This window comes from Rhopalosiphum maidis, chromosome 3 (assembly GCF_003676215.2).
Source record: "Rhopalosiphum maidis isolate BTI-1 chromosome 3, ASM367621v3, whole genome shotgun sequence".
NCBI lineage: Eukaryota > Metazoa > Arthropoda > Insecta > Hemiptera > Aphididae > Rhopalosiphum > Rhopalosiphum maidis.
Window position 1 is genome coordinate 45,529,071 of NC_040879.1, and position 20,420 is coordinate 45,549,490.

At 26.4% G+C, this 20,420-nt stretch overlaps 1 protein-coding gene across 3 annotated transcripts in view; it reads left to right on the forward strand.

The window, feature by feature from the left end:
• Positions 1–20,420, forward strand: part of LOC113557084 (venom dipeptidyl peptidase 4-like) — a 52,299-nt gene that overhangs the window by 29,736 nt on the left and 2,143 nt on the right. For all 3 annotated transcript variants that reach the window (XM_026962387.2, XM_026962388.2, XM_026962386.2), the window contains exons 2-15: positions 3,438–3,642; positions 4,619–4,713; positions 4,823–4,897; positions 4,986–5,038; positions 8,288–8,496; positions 12,210–12,379; positions 12,498–12,598; positions 14,244–14,382; positions 16,313–16,533; positions 16,878–17,076; positions 18,139–18,326; positions 18,460–18,654; positions 19,353–19,513; positions 19,655–19,860. In XM_026962387.2, coding sequence (XP_026818188.1) covers positions 3,438–3,642; positions 4,619–4,713; positions 4,823–4,897; positions 4,986–5,038; positions 8,288–8,496; positions 12,210–12,379; positions 12,498–12,598; positions 14,244–14,382; positions 16,313–16,533; positions 16,878–17,076; positions 18,139–18,326; positions 18,460–18,654; positions 19,353–19,513; positions 19,655–19,860 — 2,217 coding nt within the window. The remainder of the gene's footprint in view (positions 1–3,437; positions 3,643–4,618; positions 4,714–4,822; positions 4,898–4,985; positions 5,039–8,287; positions 8,497–12,209; positions 12,380–12,497; positions 12,599–14,243; positions 14,383–16,312; positions 16,534–16,877; positions 17,077–18,138; positions 18,327–18,459; positions 18,655–19,352; positions 19,514–19,654; positions 19,861–20,420) is intronic.

Below are 20,420 nucleotides of genomic sequence, written 5' to 3' on the forward strand. Positions count from 1 at the left end.
ATTGATATAATTTTTATTTTTCGATATCGATATCGATTTGAAATAAGTACGCCAAAACACAAAAATTATTATGTATACATAAAATTAATTAATTATTCGAGTGTATTAAATGCAAATTATAAAAATACGGTATATATTAAGTGTTTAATTGTAACGTATATTATTATTAAAATCCAATATAATGTTATCAAAATTATAAATATGAATTAGATTTAGTTAACGTATTTTCTTCATCTATAAGCATTTTTTTCAGTATTATAAACTAAATTCAAACAAAACAAAAAAAAATGTATCAATCCTTTTTTTAATTAAATAACATGTTCAATTTTACATGTTTATTTAGATGGAGTTAGTATACAATTTGATATTTAAGTATTAGAGAGATATTTGCGAGTATGTACTTGAATATTGCCGACAACGCAATTTGAGATTTATATTATAACTTTCAGATCATTTACAGTATTTACGTTTTTTAACAAAATACATGAATTATAGATTATATTATGGTTATAATAGTAAATACTAAAATATAAGTACAACATTTTAAATAATATCAATTTTTTTATTAAACTCTAAATGTATTATAGAATTATAGTTAGTTAAAATATTATGTTTAGAAACCTGGATCTTTGCTCACTCTTAGAAAGAGCTTACCTAATTCATTTTTTTTTTAATATATCACGAGAAATTGTAGAACGATTTTTTCAAAATTACAAATTATTGTTTTAAATTACTGTCGAAAATAATAATATCACACGAAACAATTTTGCACATCATGAATCAATTATACATTTTTCATTTCATCGCACTGTATAATAATCTCACAAGAGAATACAACGTTATGCTTTGACGTTTTTCATTGCGATTACAAATTCTTAGTGTACAACGTAAAAAAAATTATATCAAAATATTATTTGATGATTTAGTAGCGATTATGATATAATATGACGTACGTACATATTAGTTGGGTTCCTGGTTTTAAAGTTACACTAATTGGGCCCCATAATAAAAATCATATTACGTTAATTGCATTCCAGAAATAATCTTTTTTTTTTCCGTTATAACAAACTTAGAACTGTCTAGAACTTATCATCCAATTATAATAGGCAGGGGTGTATTGCGTACTGCAAGAGTAATAGCCACTGAGATTTAATTATAAAATAGCCATTTATTAATATGATAATAATATCCACAAAAATATTGGATGCAAGTACATTGGGCAAAAATGAAATACACTTAAAACGATTATTAAAATAGGTAAAATATTATTGTACGCATTATAAATTGTTTTAAGAATATTTTTTTTTTTACTTAAACAATATAGGTAAGTACAATTTTTACTAAATATGGCAAAGTTATTAAATTATATGATCTTATCGATTTTATACCTAAATAATTTACTGGTATAGTTTAATTTTTTTAAATTAATTATTTAATGTTAAATTTATTTTCGCTTTTTACAACCGTTCGTCGTCTGATGAATACATAATTTGTTTATATGATAAAATATTAATAATTGTATTGAAATGTATAACAAACAGATTTAACGAATTCGTAGTAATTATTTTTTTTTAGCGATTCGAATACGTAATTTTTTTTTGTACACAATTTAAAACTATAATTATTTTAAGACCTAACCACGGATGCCATCGAAATTATGACGTATTCATTCGACGAATTGATGATTGTAAGAAAAAAACAATACAGCATAAAAGTGTTGCGCATTATTAATACTATCGTCGCGAAAATTCAATTAGGTCTTGTAGGATTGCATTGATGATGATATATTTAAAAGTTAGAAGAGAGGGCTTACTGTACTTTTGCCATTCCCAAGTGACACAGACAATTCGCGAATTTTTTTCGCTTACACACATCACGTGGCGCGTACCCGCTGAAAGAAAACGGTGGCGTTATATTATATTATACGCGTACGCGGGGAGACGTATGGTGGCTGAGTCACATTTTGCCAGCAAAAAAAAAGTTTACATAATATAAATAAATAATACAATAAACTAGCGCGAACACTCGAGCGGATGTCAGCAGTCTTAGTACGCGTACACAGTACACAAACGTATTATATTATATACGTATTCGAATACCTTAGAAACACTTTGTTTTCAGCCCTGCCATCAGGTATTGAATTCTTCTTTTATAAATAATGCCTGTAAATCAAATTCTGTAATTCTTTACGGAAAATACATACATATACTATAAAAATTATACATAAAGACATAAAACACAAATGCATATTGTATAAATTTGTTAATACATACATACGTCATACATACAAGGCCAGAAAAGTTAATAATAGAAAAAATGTTTTATCGATATAAATTGTTTTAAATTAATAGTTAACTAATATTTTTTAACTCAGTTAAATATTTAGAGTTTATAGAAATCAACAAATTTAAGTTAATTTTTAGTTTTTAATATTATCTATAACTATCCAATAGGCAGTTGAAAATGGTATAAATAATAAACATCATTGAACATAGGCATTTAGTACTTTACATTATTACAATATGCATAACACTTTCTTATATTAAATATGTATATTGTTTTGAAAACTGAGGATTTAAAATTTCGATGAACATTTGCTTAAAATTAAACAGCCTAGAAGTGTATTTTGGGGGGTGCGGAGAGATGAGATTATTGAGATTTTCAAAATTCATCGTAACAATTTAAATTTGGTGTTCACAAACTTTTTTGACCATAATATTACGTATATCGCCTATAGACAAACTTCATAATTTTGGTTGTTGTTGATTTTGCTGACTATTTATTTTTAAGAAAATAAAATAACAATAAAATTTTGTAACAGGCGGATATGTCAAATATTTATCACGTACCCAAATATAAAAAAGTGGGGACAAATTTTGCGCACTTAAGCAAAAACCAAAAACATTGAATGTGCCGGTGAAATGGTGCTAACATTAAAACTGTTGACTTAACGATAATTGGTGACCCATGAACCGGTCAAAATTACGTGTATAATTTAATTTATTTCAATTAATTGGTCATAGGCGGAAAATTAAACATGATGTGCGATCGAATACAAATATTGTAGGATTTTATCCAGTTGGTTTACATGGTGTGAATGGTTTAATCTAGAATAGGGAATTGTTTATTTAATTTTAAGCGCACGATCCAGACAGTGTATTATTTATGTTTTTGTTAATGTTTTTAATTATTCCTTATACTCGCCAGCCACCATCGCCACTACGTTCATTTATCACTAAATAAAGAAATTTAAAAATAATTTAAGTTTTAAAAATATTATATTGTTAATTATTCAAGAAAAATAGAAATAAATTATCGATGAAAAGTTCTCAATTTTTTTATTAATATTGTCATACATTATATTTTATTGCCGTATTTATTATAATATATATTAATATCTATACTTCTTACAAATTTGCAATTAAAATTTTTTTCAGGAAAAATGTGTATGGAACGTAAAGAACAGGCCTTTGGTATTTCTATTGATTTTACTATTGGTCGTCTCAGTAATAGGAGCATTGATTTACTTCACCACAGACATATTCAATAAGCCTCAAGCAATACACTACGAACCATTACAGTTTCAACAACTTCTTAGCGGCAGCTACGAACCTAATCTTTTCAACGGGACATGGGTCCAAGGTGAATAGTTATAAATCATTATATTAAATGCGTAAGCATATTATTGTATAGAATGGTGTGATGCTCTGCCAACAAACGGGGTCCAGGACAAAGCGGCGAGGAGTTTTTAATGTTCAAATTTGCCGTCTTTTCATGACAGGTTCGCGCGGCATGGATGGTTATGCTCGCTATGCTATTTATTAGAGTTTGGATATTCATATATAAATATTATATATTATATTTTCTTATCCATTACCACCATCAAAGAAATATCGAATACTATAGTTCATATTTTTTGGTACAACCCAGAAATAAATTTATATATTTTTTTACTTCAAAGTGGTCCATGACTTAGAAAAGGTTAAGAACCTATGCTATAGGTAAAGCAGCTAAGATAATTTAATAAGACATAAAACAGTTAGTTGATTTATAATTCGACAGATTCTCGTAAGAAATAAGTTGTTATTTCGTAAATAGACGTGTTCGTCCGAATAAAATGTTCAATTTACAAGCAAATTGTGGTTGTGAAAGTTTTGTGCAAGATGTTTTTTTTTTGTATATATTTGAAAAATGTAATTTAAGTCGTACAAAACGTTTTTGAAGGTGTCGTTTATCGTAATAAAGAAATCCGTGGACCTGTCATGAAAAGGCGTTAAGTTTAAACATTTAAAAACTGGCGCCGAAGTTCCCCATTTTCTAATAAACGTACTAACTCCCCCCCAAGATACACCAAACTTTAAAATACGTTAATATAATATTTTTATTTCCCTTAATTTTGTCGGTTAATTTGTTACTATATATATATTATATGGATGGTTCCTTAGCTCAAAACTTCTCACTGCGACTGCTCTAACTTAATTCATCAATTGTGCTTATTTTAAAAATTGTTTACAATTGTATAATACATCATGCGTACATTACAATTGAAAAAAAAATAATAAATATTTACATTAAAATGTAATTTTGATTACATACAACTTGTATTTAACTGAAACAGGTGACGAAATATTGATGAAAGATGATAAAGGAGATATTGTACTGTTTAATGTGAAGAATTTACTCACGACAGTTATAGCAAACGCTTCCACAAAAGTTGGTATTTTCAAATATTTTATTACATTTTATTCTATAGTTAAAAATAATTTTTTATACTATGAATTTATTATTAAAAATTGTTTTTTTTTTAAATTTTATTTTTTAGAACGTCAAAAACAGCTTTCAATACGATCTTTCTGCCGACAAGCAATTCTTGCTTTTAGCTTATCACTACAAAAAAGTACGCTACTCTAAATTATCACTGTAATTTAATCTAACCGATTCAATGTAAAATGTTTAACATTGTTATGTGTTTTATTATTGCACAGGTATTCAGGCACTCGTTTACTGCTTTTTATGATATAATTAATGTTAAAACAGGGTGAGTATCTGTATTCATACTTTATTACATAATATTCTGCTAATTTTTTTGTTATACTATTATGATATATATATATATATATATATATATATATATATATATACATATATATAATATTATATTAGACATCTATAACTACAGTGTCCAGTGAGGATTTACCCATTGCGATATAGGTATCTTGAAAGAATAAAGTTATCATGATTTTTTTTTTTTTTTTGTGAGATAGGAGGAAAGACTATAGCTACAAGTATTTCATATTTTAATTTAATTCAATGTTTTGGTAAAAAAATTTAAAAAAAAATCGAAAATAGCTATTTTGTAGAGTTTATTTTTCTGGAAATATTGAAGTTTTAAAATTTTATTTTCATTAATCTCATAGTTTTTAATATTTTTTCTTGTTTAGAGAAAACTTGTGAATTTTTTTTTTTAAATCCCGATGCTAATGAAAAAAAAAATATGTTAAAATGTCAAAATGCACAGAAAAATAAACTCTACAAAATGCCTATTTTCGATTTTTTTGAAAATAATTAAATAAAAACAAAATTTTCAAAACCTTTTTACCAAAACATCAAATTAAATTAAAATATAAAATACATGTAGTACCTAATTGTAACCCTTGTCCCTTGTGAGTCTTTAGGAAAAAACATAATTATGATATCTTCATTATTTTAGAAGAATAGATAGATATCGCAGTGGGGGTAAATCCTCAGGGGATACCCTAATATATAATATATCCTATCAATTCAAATATTCGATACTGATCGTCGTTTATGTTTATCAAATGTTTAAAATTATTTTGTATTGTCTATGGCTAAATAAATAATATATTGTCCATAGAAATGCCGTATCAGTAGGGATACTGGGGACCTGGGGCAACAGTTATATGTTCCTCCCTATAAATTTTTTTTTTTTGACCGTAGTGTAGTTTATAGAAATTTCTCATAGGTTGTATCATGTATTCATGTTTCATTGATATATTTATATCATTCAAAGTAAATTTATGATAAATCATTCGTAATTTGTATTTATAAATGCCAAGTATTAATGATGAAGTGTTAAATATACATTTAAAATGAATGATAGATTTAAATTTCATCGTTACCAATCTTAAATATTTATTTATAAATGAATGGTGCCCGCCACATACTGTACCTAATTATTACATTTTCTACTATATTATACATAATATTATATTAATATAGACAATGGGTATTACCACAATTTCTAAAACATAATGTTATGATTTAAAAAAATATAATTTGGAGATTATACGTTTTATTTTTATTTGTTGTACATTTAGTATGTTCGTTTTTAATGTTGTACGAATACTATGAACGCAGACCATCACATTAGTTAGTTTAGTGTACTTTGTATACAAATCGTGGATTTCGTTATGTTTTAATCATTGACATTTTTTTAGTTGCTTCATAATAATCCTTTATTATAATGTTTTATTCTAGTTATTATCCCATTTGTGTAAGGTCATCTATGGCATGTTTTATAATATATTATTTTATGTTTATAGAAGTAAAAAGTTATAAACGTGTATTCTTGTGAGCAATAATATTCAAATTAAAAATGAAATTTTATGTTTACCAGATTTTAATATAATTATATTAATTAGGTAGTACATTAATCTATGGTTTACAACAATGTTAATTCATTATTATTGCTTATATTAAATGTATACTGTAGTTATACACTATTCTATAACATTCTAAGTCTAAAATGTTTAAATTATTTTTTATCGAAAATTATTATTTATCGTATTGCAATTCATAAATAATAATATTATTTTATTGTTAACCACGCCGCTATCGTGTAGAAGGAATTGTTAGTTGTTTAAGGTAATATTATATGGTGATAATTAATTCCGGTAATATGATCGGGTTTGCCGGAGGTGCATTTTTTGATGCCTTATTCGTTGAATCGTTCTTTTTCATTGCATTAATTGTTGGGAAGGAGGCAGATATTGTTTGAGTAAAATACGACATCTGAGCAACCATTTGTATGGGAGTTGATTCACTTTCATTTGAAATTTCTTTTACTTATGAAATACATTTTTGAACACCAATTTCTTCAACATTGGATGTATGATTATGATCGTCTTTATTAGAAAAAACCTTGCTATTTTATGTACGTTCAATCTGCCCTTCTACAGTATTTGTCAGTACTATATCTGATACCTTTCCAATAAGTTTTTTCTTTTTTCATACCTATAATATTTTTCAAAAATATTTTATGAGTACACTCATATCATCTTGGGAAATTTTTATGTAATTTTTAGACATTGTAAAAAATGTTCTTAAGTCATATTTAAAATAAAATTATTTTATTAAAATAATGAGTTATAACTTATAACAATAAATAAAACATTGTACAATTTTGGACGGCATAATACAAATTAATTGTACATCAAAAGCGGACTGACGGCTGCACGCCGGTCATCAAATTATTATCATCGCCGTCGTCCAAATCGTAGTTAATATTTTAGATAATCCATCATAGATCATTGTAGCATATGTTTATAAATATACATCGTGAATTGACATAATTGTATGTTGGCTATAAGGTTATTGATGTATTATTTAGTTTTAGTAATATTTTAGTATTATAATTAACAAAAAATATATAACAATAAATGTTTTGTTGTAAAATCATTGAAGTTGATTCAATGAAGAGGAAGACGGGGATTTTACAAATCACATATTTTATTATTCTTGGGGATTTCACATTATTGACTCAATCGAATAATGGATAATTTTTTAATTGATAAAACTCAAAATTAAAACATTGTTCAGCTACACAAAGTTTTTTTAGACACAAAAAAAAAATAAAAATAATTAAATCACTTCGTTGTAGGACCACTTGACTCATAGTTCCATTCAGAATCTTAAATTGAATTTCGAAAGAGTACTTAATACTTATTTATAATTTGTAGATAGTTATAATTAATTAAAATAATATATTATTTGATTAAATTAGTTATGTATGGTAGAGATATGCTAATTACAAGTATGAATTCAGAAAACAAATTGGAAGGACATAAGTAAACAAAATATCAAATTAATTAACAAGATTACATTACATTACATGGGCATGTCTAAAAAATAACTTATATTCTATTGATTGTTTTCTATTTTTCTATTTTAAATATTTTTTTTTATTTTCAAATATAAGTACTTCACACCTCTGGTATTATATTATGATTTTATGATTGTGATTATTATTATTATGTTATTCGTGTAGAGAACAATTCACGTTACAAAACCAGAACTCTGCTAACGCCTGGGATTTACAATTAGCCAAGTGGTCACCCGTTGGTCACAGTTTAGCGTTCGTGGATCATAACAACGTATATTACATACAAGACATTAATAATCTGACGAGCACCGTACAGTTGACATTAACGGGTGGCTCAGAATTGTATAATGGCATTCCTGACTGGGTATACGAGGGTAAGTATATTGTTAGCTTGTATTTTACGAGTATATAGATACATTATTTAGGTTATATACTATAGTTGCGGACGAATTATTGTTCAGGCTAATATTATGACGTATAACAGTTGCGGACACGGGTTTTGCTATCGAAATACTTATTACGGACATCAAATTAATAAAAAAACATTTCGGACACAAGTATTTCCCTTCATTGCTTTTTTAGAACTTAGAACAAACTACTGCAAAAAATGGTTAGTTGGGATTCAAAGTATTTGTGTCTTAAAAAAAGCAATCGCTCTTCTAAAAATGTTTTTTATAAATATATTGTTATCAACGATTTGGTGCAACATTTTGATTTTTGAAACAGCCTGTACAAATGTTAAACTATTAATTTCATCACTTGCATATTGAAAATTTTGGTTATTTATTAATGCCTCTTTTTCGAAAGCTTTTTTTCTCACTTTAAATTTTGCACAACTATATAATTCACAAATTGTCTGAAGTTCGCAATCGTTATATCAAAAATATTGATCCATTATTTCTGTGGCATAAAGCTATTATATAATCTGTTTCGTTACAATAATATTATATTTCGAAAAATCGTGAAAAACATAATTTCTTCGTTTTATTATTAAATCTATTAATTGCCACTAAAAATCTCTAAGAATTTAAAAAATAAATGCATTCATAAAATATTTTTTCAGCCAATGTTTATGGTTATTGTCGTTATTATAAAAACACAAAGTGAAGTTAACAAGTGATAAATAATAAATAATAATTAAAAATTGTAGTGAAAATAGTGAAATACATACTTTTATAATATATTTAATTGTACCTACGCAATACATCAAATGGTTTATGAATTTATATTTTCAATAAATAAAAATACTTAGTTACTATTCACAGTAAGATGAGCTCACAAACAAAATTTAGATAAAATAAATTATGTATAAATATAGGTATTAAGAAGACGCTTTATCCAAATGTGTTGTCTCTGTCTTACAAACATAGGTAACTATAACATAGTAAAATCTGTTTCACGGGAGAAAAAACCTCTAGGGCTACAGTCCAAGTCAAACAACCCATTTTTTCACATTATAAAAGGGAAAAAATTAGCTGTACAACGTCATTTTTAATTTTTTTATCTCACTAATACAAAAAAAAATTTTATTGTTTTAAAATCCATTATTTTTGTATTTTTCAAACTCGATTAACTTTTAGTGATATCGAAGTATAAAAATGATATTGCGCAGTACAAAATCTCCTCGTAAAAATTAGGTTGTTTAACTTAAACTATAGCTCTAGTAGTTCTTGCCCACGTGAAACGGGTTTTGCTATGCTGTTTTTTTAAGACGGAGACAACGTGCGAATGAAGGTTCCTCTTAAGTATTTTCCCTGAAATAATTTTACAATTAATTTATCGCAATGAAAAATTAAAATAAATTGTATTCGTAAAACTAGTAAACAATAATAAGCCTATCCGAAAAGTTATATTGTATAAGTTCCTTAGATATAAAGACCATGTTTTTTTCAAATTAGTTGTTTTATATTTAAAAATATTAAATATATATGTAAATTTATTGAGGTATTATATTATGATATATAATATATTAAAAGATTATTTCTATAGTTATAATTACCTACTATAACTATTTCCAAACATAGTAACTATTCACAAATTGACTTTTAAAATTATAATATTGATATATTTAAAAATTTGTAAAGAGTGGCAATTATTATAGTTAACCATTCTGTTACATGATAGATATTAAATAACTTGTCGTTAAGTAGGTCCAGCGCATAATAGGCAAACGATATTTTTAGGTTTTTTTTTAATTTTCCATGATTTTCATTTTAGTCATCAAATATGAAATTCAAATTATATAACAACAAATTCTATTTAATCTGAAGCATAAGTAAAACCGTTTTAAGTACAGCTTTACAGGAAAATCATAGTAATGGTACCCTTCACTGAGTCGGTCACTGTAATTGATGTTTTAAATTTGAATATAATGACGAATCATTCTATATGAAAAACGATTCTGAACTGAGACTTCAGTACTAAATATATTTTATTACCTAAATATAAATTTATATTGTTATAACAGTAACTTATTTCACCGTCAGGGAGGCGTTGTATGGTATAGATATAATAGCAATACCTTAAAATTAATCTAATATTTTTAAAATTACATTGGGTATACAAAGTAAAATATAATAATACATGCGAACATTCCATACGTCTCCGCAATTATTTTTATATTTCTACAAAATAATTAAAATAATTATTTTTTGTTTAAATATCTAGTTTTCTCAATATTATAAAAAAGTTGTACTTACTCGTGTATATTTTCATGCCTTAAGATTTTAGTAAAAACTATTTCTATCTTATGAATAACCTAATCTAACTATTTATTTTCAAGTCTTAATATATATAATTTAAAATTGTTTTAAATTTCCGTTAATTTGACTAATTTTAACAAACGTTACATATACTTCAATAAAAAAATTCGTAAATATGTCTTTAAAATATGTTTAAATCACTATAAAAACAACTTGTATGGAATCTCCCCCATGAAATTTCTATGAATTATTGTTTAAAGAGAATTAGAATGTTTAAACATTTAATCATGTAGAGAAAATGCTAATATAATAATTAATAACATTCGGAGAGAAATTGCAAGTACCTACGTTTATTCGTTTTTAAATTAAAAAAATTTGATAAAATTATTTTAATTTAAAATATTTCCATTCCCTCTTACTTTTTAAGAAAATTACCAGGAAACTCTACTTTTATCTTCCTAAGTATCAACTAAATTTAATTTCATATTGGATAATATATTGAATTTGAAAATTGAAGCATTCTATTTACAGTAAAAAGTATCTTCAGGCACAAATAAAAACATAAAAAACTCACATCTTTGAAAATCAACAAATTCATCACTCTGCTCAAATTCTAGAATATAAGTTTTCTCAGAATACTGTACTTATACATAAAAAAAAAAATAATATATTTTCGAGCCGGGATCTCGTCATGCGCCCAGACAGTACTCAGCGCACATATTATTCAACTACAGCTGCAATTTCCTACAGCTAATTTCTACCCTAATGTTAACCACAATAGTGACGTGCGATAATATTTCAGTAACATGATATCTTACAGATTTTTCGTACGTGTAATATATTACATAGTCACGGCCGTACTGCATTGTGTACACTGTACAACACTGTATAGTAATTTGCGTAATATAATATGGTTTATAGGTACCTACTACGTTAAAACTAAAAATCGTGTACGGTGTTACAGTGTATATTATTATTTTTGGGGCGAATACAACGCACCGATACATAAATAAAATACAATGTGTTCCATAGTGAATATCCTGATTTTTAAATTATATCTTTAATAAAGTATCATTGAACTTAAAAAATTGAAGCAGGTGCTAATCAATACTCTATAGGGTATCAAGTATTTTTTTTCACAATTTTTCAAATATGTCTTCCCTCACATGGGGTCAAAACAATAACCAAACGTTCCTTTAGATTCTTTTTGTCAGCTGACAATTTTTTTGAAACTAGGACTTTCTTTGTCAACACCATTGTATATTATAATAATATCATGTTACGTACTATTATTATTATAATTATTATGTGTTATGGCCAAGTTTTCAGCCTAAATTATAGGATGTGTGTGTAGTAATCGTTTTTTCTCATTATTTTGTTCGCAGAGGAGATATTTAGTTCGAACAGTGCAATGTGGTTTTCGAAGCAGGGAACCCGGGTGGCGTACGCTGCGTTCAACGACTCGTTGGTGCCCACGATGCAAATACCCGTGTACGGTGTTCCGGGAAACTTGGCTTACCAGTACCCGAACACTGTCAGTATTCATTACCCAAAGGTGAGAACGTCGATTTTTTTTCTACATATTATTGTCATATTATCATATAATGTTTGTTATTTATTTAATAATAATTTTTTTAAATAAACACCTCGGATATTTTTCTTCTTATTAAAAGGTCGGTGTGCCCAACCCCACGGTAGAATTGTTTGTGCAACGTCTGGACGTGATTGGTGAAAAACCAGAACCCATACCCATCGAGCCACCAAAAGAACTAACGTAAGTATTGAATCCATTAATGTAATATTAATATATTAAATGTATACACGTCATTAATTATTGTATAGATAAGCAGTTACGCTACTTCCTTTCGAGGTGATATACAATAGATAGCAAGTGATCTATAGTATCTAATGTTTATCTCTACTGTTTTTTTTTTTTTAGTTTCTAAAACAGAAATTAAAACCACCTTATGCTATAGGTGGTAATTACTTTATGATTTAAAAACATAGTTCTTTTAATTTCAACAAAAACTTTGCATTTAAAATGTGATATAAATACGTTATAATATAATCCGTAAAAAACATAAATAGGTTATACAATATGATATTACATTATATTTATAGAACTATAATATACATTATCAGAATATAATATGTTAGAAAAATATGAAAATTTAAGTATATTAAACTATAATATGTAAGCAAAGTTTAAATTTAAATTTTTTTAAAGACATAATATAACGAATAACACTAAAAAAATGGAGTTAAATTCAGACTATATAATATTTTGAAACTATTTTCCTCTATTAATTAAAAAAAAAAATGGTTGATTCTATAGGACGGGACTATTATTACCGTTTAATTTATTTTTAAGGACAAAATTACATTTTAGTAGAGTACGTCTGAATATAATATCGTTACGAAACTCTGCAGTGGTGCGGTGCAATTCTTTTCGTCCTAGCAGCAGTTATCTTTCGTTCGAATGATTACATAGCTATAATTATTGGATTATACGTAGTGGTAAATTAGTGCACGAACGACCGAATTTAGTTACCCAAAATAGACATTTATATGCGCGCGTAGGTATGTAAATTAATACGGGTTGTAATCGGACTGCGTGCAAACAATCGTACACCTATTAAGTATACCTGCCTTATACAATATTATACATAGGTAAGTGCATGTAAAAAGTATATCATAATAGTATGGCAGCGGGTGAACACGCACGAAGAAGAAGCCTAAATGAAAACAGAACTCGATTGCGTCCGATGGTTTTATGAACGAGTGAATTTACATTTGTAATGCTCGCATTCAAAATAATAACAAATACGTAGCATTGATAAGAAATGCAGGTTTAAGCGAAACGTTAGCGTAAAATATCTAGTTTTGGTATAATATTATGGACGAATAATTCGTCGTTTGCTATTCTTGATTCGGTACCCGGTGACGTCTTAAGTGGTTATACAACCAAATAACCGCAGGTACATAATTAACACGATAAAATGTATTGTAAACTTGTAAACAGCTGACATTGCAGAATTAAAAAAATTAAACTTTAATTTTTTTATCCTGTTCACAATATCACCTATATTTTATAGGTATATACCTCCTATTATCTTCTGCATAATTACATTTCAAATCTTACGATATTCAGTTATTATATTTTATTAATTTATCGGGAAAGAAAAAACCATTCATTTCAACTTAAATAATTAAATAAATTTATTTTTATTTTTTTAAATATTACATGTCTCTGCAAATATTCACTCTGTGCGTAACATTTTACTTGTACTGTACAAAGTAATGGTGGATATATTACTATTGGTGTTGATTTTCTACAATTAAAAGTTTCTATCGATAAGTAGATAATTATAATATGAAATAAATCGCTTGACTCATTTAATTGTGTGTTTGAATTTCAGTTCAGTCACTAAAGATATTATACTAAATACGGTCATATGGTCAGATGATACAAACCTATTTGCAATGTGGATGAACCGAGTACAAAATAAATCATACTTAGTTCATTATTCCGTGGTCAATTCTGCAGAAAGTATTAACGTAAGTTTAATAAAATAAGATAAAAATGGTATTTAAATTGATTTGTTTCATCGTCCATACTTAGAGGACACCAAATCCGCATGGGTTTCTCGATATAGTTAGCAAACTTTCTGAAAAAATTATATTTTTTTTTCTAAATAATCGGAAAATAATTACTCAAAATTAATAGAAATTATTCAATGAATAACCACAATAATAGATTTAATTTAATATTAATAAATAATAATCACTGTCATTTTAATTTTAAAGTCTGTGGTTGATAAAATTACAGATTCTATACTTACAGTTTATAATATTATTTTCTATGTAATAACTAGTATTTCTATACTAATATAAAAAAAATATTAAAATATAATATAATTACTCACCGTGATGACTATACATACAATTCATACATTAGCGAAAACCTAACTGGTATTCTATATATTAACTAGTAAAACCGTATAATGTATATATTAACGAGCAAATAATTCAATTATTATTATTGTTTTTTTTTTATTCATCAAAAAAGTATTATGGATTTATTTTATTTTTTCTGTGATAATATGCACAGAAATACAACATTATCTTTTAATTCATATAATTCAAAACATATATATTGACTAAATAAACTACGAGCTTAAATTACTTACTACAAAAATAGATATTATATTATTAACTATAAACTTAAAGCAATTTATGTACCAGGTCAACGATATGAGATAATCGATAAGACTTAAGTATGGAAAATTACAAACTATCCTTGAATATTATTTATTATTAAGCACAATTTTTTTTACTCGTACACGTGCCAATATTATATATATATATATTTGTTATACTTATAATAGGTATTTAACTATTATTTATTATTGACAAAAACAAAATTCTCGAAAGGATAGAATATGTAATAATGGGCAGTGATAAACTCTCCCGATTTTTAAAACTATTTAACTCTCTAAGATATATTTCAATTACTACTTGTAAAAATTATTTCCCGGGTCAACATTTATTTACCTGTTGGAAATATGTATAAACTCTCTTGAGCTTTATTATTTTTTTTATATTTATATTATTATAAAAATTAAATTGAAATATATATATTTTATATTTTTTATTTTTTTAATATTATATAGATAATATGTATATATGTAAATAACTAATGCTTTTTTTTTATTATTAATATCTATCTCGATTATAATTATATTTCAAAATTAATTTATAATATTACTGTTTTTTTATTTACCATAATTTATATGTTCATATTATTATAAAATGTATATTATAATTTACAAACATATAACCTATTAAACACCCAGGAGAGTTTACCAACGGAACAATTTAAAATCACTAGTAATAATCAACTTCAAAAATGCATATAGATAAAGCTGATAATATCTAATACCTATGTGTCAATGGGCGGTACTTAAATTCAAAATTTAGTAACATAGATATTGAAAATTTTGCCTAGGTATAATAATTTAATTTAAATAAAAAATGTAAGAATCACATTAAAAAAAACCGGATATATCAGCTGTCAGTTTAAGTTTCGAGTGTTCTCCGTTATTTGTGGGTTACTGATAACATACCTATTTACACATTAATTAGAATGTATTAAATTTAAATTTAAATTCAATGATTATTGAAATTCAAATGATTACAAAATAAAAAGTATTCTGAGCTAAGACTGCGTTTTAAAAAATACTTACTGCTGTATTTCAAGTACTTGCATAGTATTCAAATTAAATTTTATTGTTATATTGTAAATCATAAATGACGTGTTGTCAAAACATAATACGTTGTACTCATTAAATTTATGACTACTATTTAGACAATTTCATTAGTCGGTATTATTATTTATTGTTCTGTATTCTAGAATAGTTACAATAACATTTACTTATCCACTTGTTTTTTTTTTAAACGCGGACGTGTGTTTTATTTTTTCTTACAGATAGTAGCATTCAGTCAATCAGGGGGATGGTTGGATTTCACACAAATACCATTGATCGGCAACGAAAATCGCCTGGCTATATTATATCCTGTGAAACAATCGGACGGAAATAATTTCAAGCACATAGTCATAGTAGAACCCGATGGAAAATTGACTCCAATAACGAATGGAAAATTCGAAATCCTCGAGCTTCTGAAATGGGACATACAGTCAAACTACATGTAAATAAACTGTAATCTTAGAGACAGGCCCAGACTATTGCATTATTTAATGAAATAATTTTTTAAATAAAATTAGCATTATACATAGGTAATTAGCGTACATTTTTGATTTTCAAAATTCCATTGAGTTTGACATAAAATTATTGTTAATTTTGCTATTTTACTATTTTATTATATGTTGCGCAGAATCAATTCAATTTTAATATTTTAAATATATAATATATATATATTTTAATAATTTAAATCTCAAATATCTTAGACCTATATAGACCTACTTAGTGCCCTAAATTAAAGCATTTATCAACAATAATATTATAATAAATTATTGTATTTTCTTTTCCTAGTTACTATTTGGCTAATACAGAAGAAAATCCCGAAGAACAGTACCTGTACCGGGTGTTAGTTAAAGAACAAAGTTCACCAGAATGTATGTCATGCACGACGAAATGTAAATATAATAAAGCGGAGATGAGCGTGGAAAACGAATATTATACGCTAATATGCTCTGGTCCAAACGTGCCAGAGGTCAAAATATTTAAAACGGTATAAGCAATAAGATTATATTATATTATATCTTAAAATACAGATAAGAATAATCCAATTATGTGTTTATATAGTAATAAGTAATAACTAATACCCTTATAGTCAAAATATTATCACGATTTTCATTTTAAGGTTATATATATAAACTATACTAGTAACACTAGTACAGCTCAACAATGAATATGAATGTATACATTAAATATCCAGTATGATAAATTATAAAAGCTATTATTATGAAATATTGTAATTGAAAATTATATTTATGAAGGGACTGTATTATAAAAGAGTTGATAATGATAATAATTATTGGTGTGAACATATTGAACATGAATAAATAGGTACATTTATTTACCAAAAAAAATTAAATATTATCTAATAAAATTGTACATATTTCATATACGTTCATGATCCATGTTAATGTTATTAGTTACTTTGAAATTTCTGTATCATTTCGATTTTTTTTAATTTGTATCTATATAGTGCTGTCCATTGATCACATTAACTCTGAATATTATATCCGTTAGACATTTTGACCAGGATTCCACAAAAAAGTCAACTTTTTTTAAATTTATATAATATTTAGAAAATGATAATATTTGGTGAAAGTTCAAATGACTACAATTGATCATTTTTGAACTATAGCAAAAAAAAGTAAATAGATTTTGTCAAAGACTGGTTTTGCGTAAAATTCCTATTTTTTCTTTTTTCTTTATACCAATTATTTTTAAAAGCACTGGGAATTTTTTACTTTTGGCTCATTCCCCAAAGTACCAACTACAGATCCTATTTTCCACCAGAAACTACTTTCTGCAATGTTAATGATTGAAGAAGTGTTTTTCCTATTTTAAAAATGTATTCATACAAAAAATCTATTATAATCAAACCAATATACCTATTTAAATCATATGTTCAAATTAAAAAAAACCAAAAACTAAAAAAGATATTTTATATTGATAAAAATAATATTATTTATAAATTAAAAATGTGCATTACAAATTGCATTATTATAATATTATTTTATTGTCACTTTTAAATAAGGCTCCATAAATGTTTTTATTTAAGACTGGTGAAAAAGTTTTGGATTGGGAAACGAACGAAAACCTCAAGGACTTAATATCTACCATTACTCTTCCCCGAGTATCGTTCATCAGCGTGCCAATCGATAATGGATTCATGGCTCGCGTTCGACTTATACTACCGCCAGCCGTCGACGAAAGTGCGGATATCAAATACCCACTGTTGGTCAACACGTAAGTGATAAGTCTCATAAGCATAATTATATTATTGAAAAATACTCTAAGAATCAATATATATTTTTGTACCTATTGCAAAACTTATGTATTATTGTATCCGATATTCTCCGTGTGTATTATATATGTATAGTTATGCCGGTCCCGGATCGAATTTGGCACTCAACAAGTTTTCATTGGAATGGAACATGTATTTTAGTTCGAGCAAAAATGTAATCGTCGCTCAAATTGACGGCCGTGGGTCAGGAAGAAGGGGCGATAGAAATATGTTCTCTAACTATCGGAAATTGGGTACCCATGAAATCGAAGACCAAATATTCGTTGCGAGGTAAACAATCGTTACTCATATTATACAATATAATATAATAATAATATAATATTTTTAAACAAAAGTATAATAAATTATAGGTACTTTTAATGAATATTTTTTTGTAATAGCAATAATTATTGATGTCCATAAATATGCATATGTACCTAGGTATTATTTTATTTGGCTTTGGCTTATTAAATATTATATAGCTAGTTTAAATGGGAGTATTCTCATATTTGAAGTATCTATTTTAAAACATGTTCCATCAATAATTATAATTTTTATGATCGTTTTATAAATCAATTCTATGGGCATTTCATTAAAAATCATTAAAATCGTTCTAAAGGTAAGTATTTTAAATTGTATACAATATCTATCACAAGAGTGTACATAAATAATTTTTATCTGCAGTTGTGCAACTAGAACTAACATTTTTAAAGGCTGTAGTCTCAACCTGATGTTACCCGAAAAGTCATCTGAGAGGGCAAATTCCTTCACCTAACAACCTTATGTATATATATATTCACATAAATTTAAAAAATAATACATTGCAAATGGTTTATATAAATTTATATTAGGTACCCACCTTATAGTGTTCAACCAAGGATGAGCTTTCCTTATAGACAAAGCGTATTAATCTATCAGCTGAAGTAGCAATACGTAAACTTTTTTTCTATAAACCTTATATTTCATTGTTTATGAATGTTTGTTTATAGTTATCTCCAGGATCGATTTTCCTTTATTGACAAATCGAAAACGGCAATTTGGGGTTGGAGTTATGGCGGTTACTCGGCTGCCATGGCTTTAACTAAAGACGACAAAAATGTGTTCAAATGTGGATTGTCCGTCGCTCCTGTTACCGACTGGATATACTATGGTATATTTAATAACAATAATGATAATAATAATAATATGGAATATGGATATTTAATTTTGATCTGTTTTTACAGTGTTAAATTTTACATTTGCCTAAATTTCTTTCAAATTTGTATAGCTAAACATATTAATACGTTTTCAGACTCGATATACACGGAACGCTACATGGGCTTGCTTACAGATGATGTAGCAGGTTACAAAAACGCCAGCCTATTGAAAAACGCCGAGAAACTCCGTGACAAAAAGTATATGGTTATACATGGCACGTATGACGATAACGTTCATTACCAACAGTCCATGATGCTTTCCTATGAACTGGAACGAAGAGTAATACTTTTCAGACAACAAGTAAGTACATACGTACTCCGCTGTACAGTAGATGCGAGTGTACCTCATCATTGAATAGGGCAACTATAATAGATGTAATTTATTTGTATTATTTGTAATAAATCATACGAAAAACGATTCTGAGCAGACTGCCAGCCTATATACTCCTGAAATATTAGTATATTGTATATTATTATAATTTTAATAAAACTACTATAGGAATTGATTTTACTATTGGTAATATTGCAAATCGGTAACCTAACCTAACTCATTTTCGCTCGAAAACATCACATTTATTTTATTATATTATTAATTATTATAATTTTGTTTACCCATATCTATATCACATACCAATTATTGTTAATAACTTTTGAGTTAATATCAAATTTTCGTAGAACGGTGTAAATCAATTCATGATTAAAATTATTAATAGCTTCAAATTAATCTAAATATTTTGAAAAATGGTTATTGTTGATATTAAAATATAATAATAAAAGCGTCATGTCCCCACAAATAATATTTTTGAATTTCTGCAATATAACTAAAATCATTATTCTTTATTGTTCTTCAAATTAATTTTT